The sequence below is a fragment of the Macrotis lagotis genome, chromosome 4 (genome assembly GCF_037893015.1).
Source record: "Macrotis lagotis isolate mMagLag1 chromosome 4, bilby.v1.9.chrom.fasta, whole genome shotgun sequence".
Taxonomy (NCBI): domain Eukaryota; kingdom Metazoa; phylum Chordata; class Mammalia; order Peramelemorphia; family Peramelidae; genus Macrotis; species Macrotis lagotis.
The window spans coordinates 204,803,745-204,820,077 of NC_133661.1; the positions used below are offsets into that span (position 1 = coordinate 204,803,745).

At 40.2% G+C, this 16,333-nt stretch overlaps 2 protein-coding genes across 5 annotated transcripts in view; one reads left to right on the forward strand and one right to left on the reverse strand.

The window, feature by feature from the left end:
• Positions 1-152: 152 nt before the first annotated feature.
• MFAP1 (microfibril associated protein 1) lies at positions 153-8,683 on the reverse strand. Its single transcript, XM_074235281.1, has 9 exons — positions 8,480-8,683; positions 5,977-6,196; positions 5,282-5,411; positions 5,006-5,193; positions 4,231-4,339; positions 3,955-4,115; positions 2,820-2,979; positions 799-888; positions 153-709 (listed from the first exon to the last, which is right to left on the reverse strand). The coding sequence occupies exons 1-9, from the start codon at positions 8,556-8,558 to the stop codon at positions 527-529; spliced, it is 1,320 nt and encodes a 439-aa protein (XP_074091382.1). The 5' UTR covers positions 8,559-8,683; the 3' UTR covers positions 153-526.
• A 114-nt stretch (positions 8,684-8,797) lies between these two features.
• The window catches only part of WDR76 (WD repeat domain 76), a 59,290-nt gene continuing 51,754 nt past the window's right edge, over positions 8,798-16,333 (forward strand). The window contains exons 1-2 of one of the 4 annotated variants that reach the window (XM_074235272.1): positions 8,798-8,938; positions 14,621-15,013. In XM_074235272.1, coding sequence (XP_074091373.1) covers positions 14,750-15,013 — 264 coding nt within the window. In that variant the 5' untranslated portion in view covers positions 8,798-8,938; positions 14,621-14,749. Of the gene's footprint in view, positions 8,939-9,057; positions 9,196-14,073; positions 14,165-14,237; positions 14,405-14,620; positions 15,014-16,333 lie in introns of those variants that run through there. The other 3 variants (XM_074235274.1, XM_074235271.1, XM_074235273.1) reach the window with 3 other exon arrangements.

The following is a 16,333-nucleotide window of genomic DNA, read 5'->3' on the forward strand; positions in this document are numbered from 1 at the left end:
AATTTATTTTATAAGTTAAGGGTCATTATATCTGCATTTAGTATTTTTTAAGCTACACTATAAAGTTCATGGGGAGATTACATTATAGATTATGGCTCTATATAGTAGATGAAAATAACATTCAATTCCAGAATTCCAGAGAAACAAAGTAGGAAAGTGTTAAAAAGGTTTTTTTTTTAATAAGCTTAAGTTCCCTATTAGTATTTCTTCCAACTCTTAACAAGATGATACTATTTTACTTCTTTGTAACCATGGTCTCAACTTGAGACTTAGAACCCTAGGATTTCTTTGAGAAGTGATGAAACCAAGTCTAGGATCCAGTCATGAAGCCCAGGCTTAAGCTCATATTGCTTTTCAGCATTAAAAATTCCTCTTGCAGTCCCCTGTCTTAGGGTCCCTTGGAGTCATAAAAAGGGTGCTAGGCTCAGTGATGCCAGACAGATAGTTCTGCATAAGAAATCTTGGAAAAAAAATCAAAAACAGACTTCCCCATATGTCCACAGTCAGGGAAATAGGTGGTTGAATTCTAAGTAGTTTTCCTCTTCTTGGCAGATGGCCTCTCAAATACGTCTCGTACCCCAGCTGCTTTTTGCTTGAAGAACTTGGTATTTTGGGCACTCTCTTGACCCCAAGCTGAATCAAAGGAAGTGGTATCTTGATCCACAAGGTGTGTGTATTTGGTTCTGCCCGATCGTCCAAAGTTCTTGACCTGAGGGAAGAGAGAAGTAACAACATCAATGCAGATTCTACTCTTATCCTTCATATAGTTGTCTCTCTACTACATTAAGCCTCCCATACCTGCATAACTTTGGGGAGAATAGTCTTATTGAAATGATCCTCCAGGGTGGGAGCACTGAAATCTCTCTTGTATACTTCTTCATCTTCATCCTGCAAGAAAGAAAAGACTTGTATATCAGGTCTGTGGTCAGACACACACATAATCTCTTCTAATAAAACATTAAAGACTTACATTTTTAACATGCCACTATTATGGGGGGGGGCCCATAGAGGGCACTTAAAGAGGTTACATATTAGCTTGGAAAGTAACATGACAGAAACTAAATGAGTAATACAAGCAGGCGATACAGATTATGAAAGTGCTACAGAAATTAAATATAAAGGAAAAGATCACAGTGGGGTACATACAGTTAGTGAAGAAGACCTTGGTGAAGGAGCTAATGGTAGTTCCAAGTACTCAACAAATCTAGAAGCTTTCTTAGCAATTCTTTCAGCTTCCCTTTATTAAAGGCTCTGAGTTAGAGCCACAGATTAGACATTCTGAGTTATGTTATATATGCAACTACCTCAGGATCTAGCTAGCTAGCGCTCTGGATAGCATGCTAGGTCTCTTCAGGAAGACTCATCTTGAATTCAAATCTGGGCTCATGCACCTAGCTGTGTGACTGGCTAAATCACTTAAATTATCTGCCTCAGTTTCCTCACTTGTAAAATGAACTGGAAAAGAAAATAGCCTACCACTATCTTCACCAAGAAAATCCCAATATGGGGTTATAAATTGGACATGATTCAAACCACTCAATATCCTTAGGACTTAAGTTTTCATAGGGTGAAAGAACCCCAACTGTTCCTCAAGCATTTTCACTGAAGCCTAGCAGCTTCACCCTTTGTGAGTCATTTCTGGTCTAGATTCAAAAGCAAGAAGCAGGTAAGAATGTGTACCTGAAAGAATTGCCTTTCATATATTCTTTCTACCTTCATCTAGAAAATATGCTGAGAAAAGCCAGTTTTCATTTTTATGTAACACAAGAAATGGTCCATGATCTTTTGCACTCTAACCATGGCAAAAAGTCAACACAATAAAACAGATGTAGACTTAATGCTGAAGTTTTGGGAAGGGGAGCAAGGTAACTGAAGTTCATCACTTGTGGTTAGTGCTAAAATATCATTTGACAATGAGAACTCACTTGCTCATCTGATTTTGCCCTTTACAGATGGGAAAATGGTACTGGTCCATAAAAAAATCCATTCCTTTCTATTTAAACTCAGAATCATTCCCTGGCAGTTAAGAATAAAAGAAAATGGATCCCTGTTAATTCAAAAATTGTTTTGGGCAGTTGATTTTCTCATATAATTAAAAACTCATATATATGAGATCCATGGAAAAGCAAGTTTTTCTTTCTGTACTTAGGATCCCAGTATGATACTACAATTCTATGGTAAGCCTTTTGTTCTCTACTGAATATAAGAACTTTTTTCTAGGTCCTCCTGACTCCAGAGTCAGTGCTCTATCCCCTGGACCACCAAGCTGCCCCCTGAGTATAAATATTTTGGAGGCAACTTCTTGCCTCCCTGTTAAAAATTAAAAAATCAATGCCCTTCATTAAGTACAAGAAAACTGACCATAAAGAAGAATGGCAGGGTCATAAGTGTAGTTCTAGAAGGGACTTAATTAAGAAGCCATCAAATTTAACATCCCTATTTTACACATGAGGAAATGGAGGACTAGAAAAGTCAAATGACTTAATCAAGGTAGTACAGATGGTAAACCTAAGGCTGGATTTGAACCAAGCTTTTTTTTTTTTAATAGGATTTTTGCAAGGCAAATGTGGTTAAGTGGCTTGCCCAAGGCCACACAGCTAGGTAATTAAGTGTCTGAGACCGGATTTGAACCCAGGTACTCCTGACTCCAGGGCTGGTGCTTTATCCACTACACCACCTAGCCGCCCCTGAACCAAGCTTTTAATTCCAGAGAAAGTGCTCTTTCCACTACACTGCAAATGATTTCTATGATCACAGGGAAAAAAAGAGTTTTCCTGATCTTTCTTCCTCTTTCCTCCCTTCCTCTTCTCCTTTCTTACCATGAAGAAAGCACCTCGGTGATAGTACTTCTGCAAGAACTTGTATTTGCCCTTAACAGCTTTGTTGGTAATAACTTTGCCATTTGCTCGAAGTTCAGCTCGTCTTTCCTCTTCTGTCAGGTTTCGCATGCGTTCAATCTCTGCTTTCTCCTTCTCAATCCTGTTCAGGGAAGAACATTATTAATACTGGTCCGATTTACTTTAAACTCTAGGATATGAAAATAAAAGAGCTCCTTTCCTCCATGCAAGTCTCTGCCTTTGATAAGCCAAGCTCTAAAGCCAGATTTAGAGCACATTTACATGTCATAACAATTAGGATATTGTGGGAAGAAATGCTCATGGGGTTTTGTAAGGAAATCTACCTTTATAACACATTCTCTAGAATAATGGTATAAATTTGGAGTTAGCAATATCACAAAGCCTAGTTTAGGGATCAGTCCTTAAACTTTATCATTACTCCATGATTTGCTAAAATAATGGTTCTCAAAATCTGGACTATATATCTATATCTATATATATAAGACCTTGGTGGGCTGTGGAGTTATTAGCAGGGAGTTTGACAATCCATAATAAGCATCTTTATCTATCTGTCCATCCATCTGTTAATCCCAATATTTTCCAAATGTATATGATTAAAGACATTTTTAAAAAACATTACTAAATTTGTATTAATCCCCCCATATTTTTTTCATCAAAGGAAACTAATGCTACAATTACTTTGGGAGAAGAGAAAATGATTTTTTTTTTGGCTAAAAAGCACCCCCTTGTTTGGAAATCATTGCTCTAGAACAATTATTAATGTGGGACTGGTTAGTTTGGTTTTTAAAATGTTTTTTAATAACTATTTCAATATGGTTGGTTTACCTTGTAATTCTACTCTTATTTTACATATGACACTTTTCTGAGAAGGGATCCACAGGATTCCTAGACTGCAGTCCATGACACAGAAAAAGTTTAGGACCCCTTATTTTAGAATGAGTTGTAGACATAGGGACAATACTCCATGCTTAATGTCCTCATTCAGTAATTTGCCCATCTATTCTAACATTCCTCCCCTAGTTGCAGACACTAAGGCCATGAGCTTCACACCTGTTATGTACTCAACACCAAAATGGCAGCCCATTCTGTTACTCACGCTTCTCGATCCTCTCTATCACGTTTGATTCTTTTTAGCTCACGAACTTTCCATGCCTCATATTCCTCCTCATCATTCTCATCATCTGTATTTAGTGCATCAAGGGCAGCCAGGGAACGTTTGTTTTCCTCTAGTTCCTTCTTTGTTTCCTCTTCCACAATCTAGATAGGAAAAAAACATTCAGTTCACAGTTTACAGTTGATGAGGTAATCCTCATGGGATAACCCCAATTGTTTAGTCCTCCACCTACTGCTTCTTAAAGGCCCTGTGTTGCACCTTGAGTGTATACTTGCGCCTCTCCTCAGCCAGACGTTTTGCCTCCTGCTCCAACTCCTTCTGCTTCAGTGCTTCTGCCTCACGCTCTTGAACTGTTACTCGGTCCTTCCTATATAGCAAGAAGACTATTAGTATCCTGAAATTCCTGTGTATCAGCATGTAGCTTTTCTGAATCAGACTTCATCCTATCAAAGCTAAGCAATTTGAGGGTCCAATTCTTTGCTGAAAGCCATGCACTCACTGTGGCCTTTAAGAGGAGCATGTTCCATTAATCTCAGGGTGTTAAATGCTTAGTTCAAGCAATTAGTAAACTGTTGGTCTTCAGACAGTAGAAATCATGAATTAGGATTCTTGAGTTTTCTACCCAATTTTTGCCCACTAAATGCTAAGAAACTTTGGACAACTACAACTCTTCTCCAAATTCTCAAAGCTGAAAGTAAGATGACTACAGGTTCAGGCACTTGAACACTTTCCTCATCCATCCTGGTGTTTTCTTTCTATATTTCCACTTGAGGTTCCTCTAAGTCAGAGCACTGGGCTTCAAAGGGTCTGGGATAGACTATTAGTCTTTTGTCTCCTGTGTCTAAACCTGGATAGTTTTGTGTACTTTCTTTTTTCTTTTATTTTTTGCAAGGCAATGGGGTTAAGTGGCTTGCCCAAGGCCACAGGGCTAGGTAATTATTAAGTGTCTGAGGCCAGATTTGAACTCAGGTACTCCTCACTCCAAGGCCAGTGCTCTATCCACTGTGGCACCTAGCCACCCATGTGTACTTACTTTCGAATGAACACTGGCTTGAGGCGGGGTTCCATTTCATCTTCACTGTCTGTATATTCTTCATACTCGGACTCTGATTCTGATTCTTCACCAGAATGCCCTTCATCCTCCACTTCCATGACTTCCATTTCTTCATTTTTTCTCTCCTGTGCTCGCTGACGCATCATGCCACGCCGCCACTCAATTTCCTTTCAGGGCCAAACATAGAGTGGTCATTAACATGACTTTCACCTGCTCACAATGGCTTCCACTTGCCTGACCATGCCATTCCTTTACCTCATCATCAATTTCTTCCTCTTCTTCCTCACTACTGTCCTCCCGTTCCATTCGCCTTGCATCTCCTTCTACTTCAGAATCACTTTCTCCCACCACTTCAGGTTCTACTATTTTCCGATGCCGGGCCAACCTGCAAAAGAGTGTCACATCTTCTAATCCACAATGTGTGAATGCCAGCAACGTTTTAAAATGGGGGCACATATTTGTATTTCACCACCCATTCTGTACTTAAATTGGGTCATCTTGATTTTAAACCAGATCTGTGGTTTCATTAGTATAGGAAAATCATGATGAGGAATGCTATCTGGCAGATTGTCTAAGGTTTAAGTGTTTTGGATGCATAAGCTTTGGGGTCTCAAAATGCACTGGATGGGCAATATTCTAGCATACATAAAGATTGTTGCTGACAGATTTTTTTATTATGTGGGATTCTCTCTTTGGTCCTAATCTAAACACAAAGTAATTATCCTCCAAAAACAAGAACTTTTAAGATAAGTAAAACATCATGATGAGTTCTCTTTATTCTTTAGCATTTCTGTTAAATAGACTTTTCTTTATTCAATCAATGCCTTCTAGTCTCTTAATGAGTCAATTAGGGTTCCAGAGTAGAATATATATGTTTTTCCTGATTTTTTTCTAGATCATAACACCCTCTAAGGGGTTCTGATACAGAAAAACACAGCTCTGGCCATTACCTTTCTTCAACATCTTCATTAATGCGATTCTGCAAACGCCGAAGTCGGGGATCACTAGGTGAATCCTCTTCCTGTTCTTCAGGTTCTGCTTCTTGCTCCTTGGCTTTCTTGATGAACTGAAATTCTTCATCCTCCTCATCTGAGGACTCCATAGGTGCATAGTCTGGTCTCTTCCCAGATACATAACGTTTCACCTTGACTTTCTCCATCGAAATCTCCCCTGGATGAAGAAGGTAACTCATTAGGTTCCAAAAGACTCTGTAAACACCTGTTCAATTCCTCTAAGCCTTTCATGACTTACTGATTAACTGACATCACAACCACAACATGTTCAGTAGTTTAAACTCAATTTAAGTCCAAAATGGAACTCTTATTTCCGCCCCCTAAATCTTGTATCTTCTATGTATCAGCCCCTCCCCCATTAATATGTAATAATAATGTAATACCATTTTCCCTGGCTTTCAAGCCAGCAACCTGGACTCTTCACTATCTCTCATTCCTCCCACCCCCCACCCCCATTCCCAAGTTGGTGCTAAGGCCTGTATTACTTTCAGCTTTTCATCATCTCTTGAATATGGTCCCTTTCTCTCCTCTGACACCATCACTTCCTCCCACTTGGATTCCTGCAATGACTTGCTTTTGGGGGGGGTTCCTGCCTGCCTGAGATCTTTCCCTTGATAATGTGTCCTCCCTTCAGTCACTCATGTGAATTTCCTAAAGTGGAGGTTTGATCATGCCACCCATTTCTCTACTCAAACTCCAACTGCTTCTTATTGCCTCCAGAATCAAAATGCAAAATGTGTTGTTGTTTAAAGTCCATCATAAGCAAGCCCCCTCCTACCTCATCCTTTCCAGTTTACTTACACCTTCCTCACAAAAAGTACTCTGATTTTGTGACTGATCTTCTAGTTGTTCCATGAACAAAGCACTTCCTCTCTAAGTTCTGGGTGTTTTCTTTTAGTATGTCCCCATGCCTGGAATGCTGTCCCTTCTCTACTCTTCCTTTTAGTTATCTTTATTTACACATCACTAAAATATTGTTGTTTAAGAGTAAACATAATACCCCCCACCCAATAAAACTGCATGAGAAATAACGTAAAAGAGAAAAAAAAATGTGTTTCAGTCTGGGTTCTGATACCATCGGCTGTCTTGGTTGGATCACTTTCTTTATTGTTAAGTCCATCATAGTAGTTACTTCCATATTTTCCCACAGTTGCTGTTGCTGATTGTAATCCCCTCCATCCATTCCTCCTCACTACATCTATTATATTTTCTCTCTCTCCTTTCACTCTGTCCCTCTTCAAAAATGTGCTGTGGTGCAGTGGACAGAGCAACAGCCCTGGGGGCCCAGGCAGACCACTCAATCCCAGCACCTTGCAAAAAGTAAAAAAGAAAATGTGTTATTTCTTATCCTCTCCTATGATCTGCCCTCTCCTCTATCATCCACATCCCCCCCTTTCCTCCCCCTGTTCACCTCTCCTTTTTCTTCTAGATGTCTATACCCTATTGTGTATGCTGTTTCCTCTGACTTCCGATGAGAATGGAGGTTCCCTCATTCCCCCTCGCCTTCCCCCCTTCCATACCGTTGCAAAAGCTACATGAAATATCTCTTATATGAAATATTCCCTTCCTCACTCTTGACCTACCTGGCTTCTTTTTTTTTTTTATGTTTTTGCAAAGCAAATGGGGTTAAGTGGCTTGCCCAAGGCCACACAGCTAGGTAATTATTAAGTGTCTGAGACCGGATTTGAACCCAGGTACTCCTGACTCCAGGGCCGGTGCTTTATCCACTTCGCCACCTAGCCGCCCCTATCTGGCTTCTTTTAAGTACCAACGAAAATCCTACCTTTTACAGGAAGTCTTTCCCAATCCTCTTAATTCCAGGGCCTAATTATTAATTATTATTTCCTATTTATCCTGTTTATAACTTGTTTTGTATTTTTTTGTCTGCATGTTGTTTTTCCCATTAGATCGCAAGCTCCCTGAGCGCAGAGGCTGACTTTGTTCTCTTTTTGTTTCCCCATTGCTAAGCCGAGTGTTTGACACATAGATAGGACCTAATAAATGTTTCTTTATTTATTGGCTACATCACCGCAGCCCATTCTTCATTACTCAAATCATCCTCCCTCTTGTTCTAGCAATTATCTTGGACTGTATTTATGGATGAATTTCTCTGCTCGCCCCCACCCCAGAAAGGCTGTAAGCTTCTAGAGTGGGAGGACCCCCTCCTTTATAGGGGCGAATTGCATTGCACGGGCCCTTTTATAAGCAGACCTGGACAACCCACGATGGTTTACAGGATGAGGGGACAAAGAAGGCGGGGTGTGAGCAAGTCCCACAGGCTTTGCGAGGCGGCGTCGAGGACGGTTTGGGAGAAATGGGCCTCGGGAGTAAATGGGGTCCGGGAAGTTGCAGGAAAACTAGAATCTGAGGGCTGGGCGGCTGGGCAAGCGAGCTGTCGCTGCCTGTCGGAGAACTCGGAGGACCGGGTCCAGCCCCTTACCTTTCTCATTGCGAACTGGGACGGCCCCAGCCGTGGAGTGAATGGGGGGCTGCTTCATGAGGGCGCTTGGGACCGACATGATGGCAAGAGCGGCGGCGGCGGGGAGAGCTGCACTCCCAGAACCTTAGGAAGCTGAACAGTCAACACAGACAACGGAAACGACCTCCCCGGAGCTCTTCCGGAAATAGCGAGGAGAGGAAACGGAAGTGCACAGCGAAGCTCCGGCTGGTGGATTGTGGGATCGCGGATGACTTTAGGAGCCCGGAAGGGAGGCGAGTTCCCAGGACGGTTAGTGCGCAGGCGCCGGGTCACGTGACTCCGGAGTTGAGGCGGTGCCTGCCCCTGCGGGCGGGAAATACGCTTTTTCCCGAGAGCCCCTGGTCTCTTCCCTCGTGAGCGCGGAGCCGGGGAGTGGAAGTCTCCGCCGGAGACGCTTCGGGTGCCGCGAGGAGTGTTTCGGTGAGGAGCGGAAGGGAGAGGTGGGGGACTGCGAAGGGAAGACGCTGGCCTGACGGTTGCCGCGGCCGCGAGTGGATGACTGGGCTGAGCGCCCCGGCCCCGCCTCCAGCCCTCGAGATCCTGGGATCCCGGGCTGGCCGCGGCCTCAGAGCTTACGGCCAAGGCCGCCGAGCCTCCCCGCGGCGGGGGCCTGGGAGCGGGGGCCCACAGCCGGTTTGAATGCTGTGCAACTTGATAGGCTGTTGGAACTTTTACTGGTAATGTTTCGTTTGATTTTATTTTATGCAGTCCTTTTGCCTGGAGAGGCACCCTCTTCTGTCAAACTTTTTCACTTTGTCGCCTTATTTCTTTTTTAGTTTTTTTTTTTTTTTTTGCAAGGCAACGGGTTAAGTCGTGCCCAAGGCCACACAGCTAGGTAATTATTAAGTGTCTGAGACCGGATTTGAACTCAGGTACTCCTGACTCCAGGGCTAGCCGCGCCCCCATCGTCTCCTTATTTCTCAAGACTAAAGTTTGCATTAGGAATAAGTAAGGTTATAATTTGAGAAAGGCAGAGGAGACCTCTGAGCCCCAAATGCCTCCTTTTCTGACTAGTCATCTTGGGGCCTATTTTATTTCTTCACTCTTTATTTTGCAACGATTAGCCCAGGGGCGGCTAGAGGATAGAGCCCTCAGACACCTAATAGTTACCCAACTGTGTGGCCTTGGGCAAAGCCAATTTATCCCCATTGCCTTGCAAAAAAAAAAACTAAACAACAATTAGCCAGTACTTTTGGAGCATCTGTTGTTGGGTAGCACTGGGAGGAGATGGAAAGACCTCAAGGAAAATCGAGCTTTCTGGAGCCTAAGAGGCATCCGTAAAAATAAAGTTAAAAGCAATGGGGGTAGTACCCAAATTTTGAATGGATTTTGTTTGACTTAGGTGTTGGGAAAGGTACCTTGGAGTTGGAAGTGAGCAGCAGTAGGGAGGTTTTTAAAAATTGGTAATTGTTTTAGTCTTGGATTAGAATTGAATCCAATGTAAAGGCTGTTGACCACAGATTTTGATTGCTATATTGAAATATTTTAGCTTGTGGTTTCTGAAGGTTTTTGTTGTATAGAGCACTTTATTTTAGATCCAAACAAACCAGTGAATAAAGCCACCTGTGGACCTATTTCTGTTAGGAAAGAAGGAATAGAAAAATGTTTTTCCAATTTTAGAAATTGCTGTCAACTGCATTTCAAAATTAGGGCTAATTAGAAGGTAGCCATGACATTAGGGAGGAATAAGTGGTATTATAGGAAATTGGATTTTAAATTTAGTAGTCAGGTGAGACCTGATTCAGTTCCTGATTCTGACTCTTGATGTGCCTTTAACATTTCAACTTTGTGAGCCTCAGTTTCATCTGTAAAATAAACCAAGTAGTTCTTACTTGACAAGTTTTTTTTTAAGGATTAAATATATGTGTATAGCTTTTTTGAAACAAAGCATAACATAAATGCTAGTTGTTATAATTATTTCCCTTGATAGCTTTTAAAAAATTTTAAATTTTATTTTAAACTTGAACTCAAAATAAGGGAAAAAATTGTCATATACAATGCAGAAAATAAGAGGATCCAGTATAAAATAATCAATTTCTTTTTCAAGAAATCCTATATAATAAATACTATACATTGTTTTCAGAGCAGTCCAACTTTGCTTCCTTGTAGATTTTCTTTTGCTCTCTGCTGTGTATTTTTTACTTTATTCCCCACCCCTCTACAATTGAGCACAAATATATTTGTGTGTGTATATGCACATATATACACACACACACATACACACAGACACACACACGTTGTTAACCTTAATTTTCTTAGCTAAAACAAAATAACGAAATGTTAGTTTCTCCATCAAGTTATATTCCAGGTTCTTACCAAAGTCCTGTAACAGGGTGGATGACATCATTAAAGCTGTCAACTCTGGGGGCAACTAGGTGGATATAGCACAGGTCCTGGAGTCAGGAGGACCTGACTTCAAATTTGGCCTCACACACTTAAAAATTGCCTAGTTGTGTGACCTTGGGCAAGTCACTTAACCCCATTGTCTTAAATAATTTTTTAAAAAGTAAAGTTGTCAACCTTGATGCAAAGTTTTGGGGTCATATTTTTATAGGAAAGACAAAGAGACATGAAATTGTCTCAGATTAATTAATAACTACATAAAAATGTCACTAATTTAATCTAGGTTTTCTCCAACCAGTTCTCAAGGTCTGTTCTATTATAAGAAAACTGATAAGGATCCATTTAGAAGTCCTTACTTGTTCCTTATTTCTCGTGATGGTCTTTATAGCGAGTTGTCTTATACAGTTGTAGAGACCCTGAGAAGGGCAGATGTTTACATTCAATTTTAGAAATCCTAATTAGAAGCTGAGAAAACTATTTTTGATCAGAAATATAGAATGGAAAACATTAAATTTAGACAGAATGTATACATAGATAATAATGTTGGTTCTTCATTCTCAAAGAAGACCATGACATCAGGGAAGTGATACCATGACAAGCACTTGAATTGGATTAGAGTGGGGCCGGGTGGTACTGGCTCAGTCACCAGCCTCACTTTCTCCTCCAGAGCCATCTGGGTCCAGTGGCCAAATACAAATCAGAACGACTGGAGATGGCTTTGGAAGGGAGGCCATCAAGGTTAAGTGACTTTAAGTGTCTGAGGCTGGATTATTAGAATTCTTGTTCTCCTGACTTCAAGGTCAGTGTTCTATGCACTGCACCATCTAACTCCTCACATATACATATATACATATATATATATATAAATATATAAACATATACAATGCATATATGTGTTAAACTATACTATGCTTATTTCTACTTGTCATCTGTTTCTTTGAAAGTGGATAGATAACATTGGGGCAGCAGTGGCTCAGTAAATAAAGCCCTGGAGTCAGGACCTGAGTTCAAATGTGATCTCAGACACTTGATAATTACCTAGTTGTGTTATCTTGCACAAGTCACTTAATCCCCTTGCCTTGCAAAAAACTTTAAAAAAAAGTGGATAGCATCTTTCTTCATAAATCCAGTCTTTCTATGTTTTTCTAAATCAATCAGGTCATTATTTCCTACACCACTGCAATATTCCAATCCATTTGTATCCTGAGAGATGGTTTATGAAAGTTTTTTCCCCCAATTTTCTGCATTCTTTTTTTTTGCTGCAGTTTTTTATACAAGAAAATTTTAATATAATCAAAATTATCCTATCAAAATTTATACTTCAACACTACTTTCACCTAATAATATTTTTTAAAGACTAATCCTACCGAATCGCTTCCTTTATACCTTTCCCCCTCTAGTTTGTTGAAATTTCTGATCTTTTGTTCTTCCAATGGAATTTTTTTTCCAATGCAGATGATTTTTTATTTAATTGGGATGGCATTATGTAAATAGATTATGTAGGTAAAATTGTCATTTTTATTATATTGACTTTACCTACCCATGAACTATAAATACTAGTTTAATTATTTAGCTCTGTCTTTATTTGTATAAAAAGTGCTTTTTGTTTATATAGTTCCTTTATCTGTTTTGGTAGGTATACACTAAGATGTTTTATACTGTCTAATTATTTTAAATGATCTAAAACAATTGAATAATAATGGCTGACCATGGAGTTTTCCTATTTTTCTCTTTTGATTAAATCTATTTTAGCTTTAACTTTGTCTGAAATTGTTCTTTTATAATAAATTCCAATCCTGACCTTTATTTATGACCTTTATTTTATGTTTTATCTCATTTTCATTGCCTTTCCTGCCTTTCAAGGTATTGTTGAACTGAAATTTCCATTTTTTTGAGTAAATCTTTCCTATTCACATTCTAAATTATATTGTAAATTTTCCTTCTTCCTATTTTTCCTCACTGTCATTCTTCTCACCTTATTTCTATACCTTCTTATTCCTCTGCTTTATTTCTACCTGCTACCTAGGCTTCCTACTCTTTAACCTACTTACTCCTTTAATATTCCCTCTCTTCCCACCCTATCCCCTTGTCCTCAGTCCTTTCTGAATTTAGAAGACTTTTATAACCTTCTAGATATCTATCTTCTTTCTTTCCTTCCTCCTAGATTGACATCTGTGGGTCTCAGGCAAAGCTCATTTGAATTTTGGATGAAAGTTTCTAAGGCTGAGCCTGCTTCCTCTTCTCAGTTGTCCCCAGGGCTTGTTTGTAGATTTGGCGGGGTCCACCTGGAGATGTTTACTCTTCTTTTGGGTCAGCTATCTGCCCTCAGAGGTCAGGTCTTTCCTGGGGCGGGGGTCTTCTTAGGTTGTCTTAGGAGAACTATTGCTTTACCCTGACATATTTATTTCCACTGCTGTACTTTTCCCTCCTCACACTCTGACCTTTTAGCTAAGGTGAGTTGCTTTTGGGCATCTGTTAATTGTGTACCAACCCCCCCCCCCATTATATAGGTATTTTATTTGTTTTTTTTCCAATTACATACGATGATAGTTTCCACTAATTTTTTTCAAGGTTTTGAGTTTTACAATTTTTTTTCTCTCTCCTTCAGTTCCCTCCCCCCTCTCCCCAACGAAGGTTATCAGATAGTCTTTACATTTGTATCCATGTATCCATGGTGTGCATAGATCAAAATTAAATGTTTTGTGAGAGAAGAAACAGCTCCAAAAGGAAGAGATAAAACATTAGAGATAGCAAAATTACGTAATATGTAAGACAACTTTAAAAATTGAAGATAAGTTTTGTAACAAACCCTTTTTAGAAAAACTTGATACAAAGATTTTTTTTCCCATATCACATCTTTCCCCCTTATCCTAGGTGCATTCATATTGTTTGTATAGAAGCTTTTTAGTTGCATGTAAAAAAATTAGTATTTTAGCTTTTGTAATTGCCTTTGTTCCTTTTTTGGTTAAAATACTTTTTCCTACCTATAGCTGGGAGAAGTAGATTATTTGTTTCTCTTCTAATTTTTTTGGTATTGTGTGGGAGCTGGAGAAGAAAAAGGCAAACTCCTCATTGACTTTGCCAAGAAAACTCGAGTGTGGGCAGCAAGCGTGGAGGCAGGGGAGGACAGCGCGTTCCTTCTCCGGGCCTCCCTCTGCCGCCGCCGCCTGGGCCGGCCACGCCCAGTCCCGGACCCCGCCCCGTCCCGGACCCCGCCCCCCAGCTGGGCTCTGCCGCTGCTGCACTTGGCGGGAAGGCGGCCGGAGCCGGGAGAGGATGGCGGGGCCCCGGGAGACTGTCCAGGTGTCGGCTTTTGGGGGGGCGTTGGACGTGAGGGGAGCCCGAGCGGCCCGGGAGAGACGGGCCCGGACCCTGCTCCTCTAGGAGGCGGGATCGTTGGGCTCGGTTGCTGGTCCTGGGGCCTGCAGCTTCTGGCAACTCTTTTTTGAGTGAAGGAAATGAGGCCCCAGGCTCAGACTGGCCTGGGATTGCAATTGTAACAGACCTCTTGCACTCAGGACTCCTCTGATAATAATTTAAGAGGTTACTAATTTCATGCTTTCTTTAAGTCACGCTAGGCCTGTTCAGAAACTGGTGGCATCAGTAATTTTGGGAGGATAGTATAGTAGAAAGTGGTTTGTGAGAGAGACAACTATGTTGAGGTTTTTGTTAAACGCAGCCTTTGCAATTATTGTGTAAATCAAGGAAGGAAATTTTTTGAAGAGCAGATTCTAACACTTTGCATTTCTTATTAAACAGGTTAATGAATCTAACTCCCCCCAGAGCATAATTGGCTTATCTCTGAAGCCACGACAGACTATAATTTTACAGAAGGAAGCTCAAGTACTCCTTATTCCATTTGTTGTCAAAAAGAATAAACAGGGTCAAATGATGAGCTCTCAGAATCTATCAGAAAATAATTCTAATGATGAAGAAAAGCCTAAAGTAAAAAGAAAATGCAGCGAACTTGGAACTCCAGAAATAGAAGCTGTATTTCCCAAAGAAGAATGTGGTCTACAAAAGTTAGCTTTGGATTCTCAGACAGAACCTAGTGTTGGAATAGCCAGAGATTCTAAAGATATGTTGTCTCTCAGCAGTGAAAGGCAAAGTAATCAGGATGGAGATGGTAATGAAAATGAAACAACTGATATGGTAAGTATCTCAGTCTAATAATTATCTTGTACATTTTACCAATTATATGCTTTTAAAACTTGAAATTGTGGTGAATTTACTGAGTTTAAAGTATTAAGAGTGGCAGAAACACAGAATTTTGAGTCCAAGGACCTAAATTAAAATAAAAGTATATGGCCTTGGGCAAGTCCTTAATATGAAGCAATTGGACTCTATGATCTAAGACTTTCCAGCTCTAAATCCTATGCCCCTTACCCAGAGAAGAGAACTAAGTCATCAATTTCAGGGAAGGCTAACTGATAATTTTTTCAAATATTCATTGTGCTGAAATAGGTTTTAATCTTTTATCTTTATTTTATGTTTATATACAGTGAAAGGAATATTTCTATTCAGATCTCTAGCTAGCTATGTGATCTTGAGCAAGTCAGCTTGATCTACTTGATTTCAGTTCAACTGTTTTTTAATTTTTATTTTTTTTGGTATGGCAATGGGGCTAAGTGATTTGCCCAAGGTCATACAGTTAAATATTAAGTTTCTGAGCTCAAATTTGAACTTAGGTCCTCCTGACTCTAGGGAGGGTGCTGAGCCACCTAACTGCCCCTTCAGTTCAGAATTAAGGTAAGTGTTGGGCTATATAATCTTTGAAGTTCTATCATTCTCTAGTTCTAATGCTATCAGTTTTTTCATTTTGTGTGGGATAAGAATCCACTTAAAAATATATAGAGATTTCTCTGAGCAAAAAGGAAAGTTTATTTTGACTTTTCTTGAGAAAAGGGCACCCCCAAGTCTCACAAAGGTAGTGAAGATCAAGGAGTTGACCCGAGGTGACAATCAAGCAAGATTATATGGCCTCCTTAGCCCCCTCTCTTCCAACCTGATTGGTTAAGGTTTTCAGAGTTACAATCTTTATGAGAAAAATCTACCCAGCAACAGAAGAATGAAGGTTTTCATAAAATATTACCTCACCATCCAGGTGGCGAGGGTATCAGAAAAAGATTTCTAATGACCTTCTGTTAAATGAATTAATGTCTAAGTATGCAAGGTCTTCTTAGTTTAGCACTTATCAAACAAGGGAAGGCAGACTACTGCTCTCACAGTCCATTATCCAAACAGGTGACTAACTAAGACTGCAAAGTCTCTTTTCTGGAAATAGTCCACTGTTTCACTCCCTAGCACAATCAGGACGGTGTCTGACTGGGAATGCAAGGCCTCTCTCCCTCTTCTAAGAATAGTAGTCTGTCTTTGTTTTAATGATTTTTAACCCTGAGAGGACTTCACTAAGAATATTAACTCTTAAGAGGGAATATTCCACTCAATCAATCCCTCCTCTTTTTTTCTAAA

Excerpts from the sequence above, each read along its gene's own strand:
- MFAP1 (XM_074235281.1), bottom strand. The coding sequence starts at position 8,558 with ATGTCGGTCCCAAGCGCCCTCATGAAGCAGCCCCCCATTCACTCCACG. Across the intron at positions 5,412-5,976 it reads AATGAAGATGTTGAAGAAAG|GTTGGCCCGGCATCGGAAAA; the intron begins GTAATGGCCAGA and ends ACTCTTTTGCAG. Across the intron at positions 4,116-4,230 it reads GGCGCAAGTATACACTCAAG|ATTGTGGAAGAGGAAACAAA; the intron begins GTGCAACACAGG and ends TTTCCTATCTAG.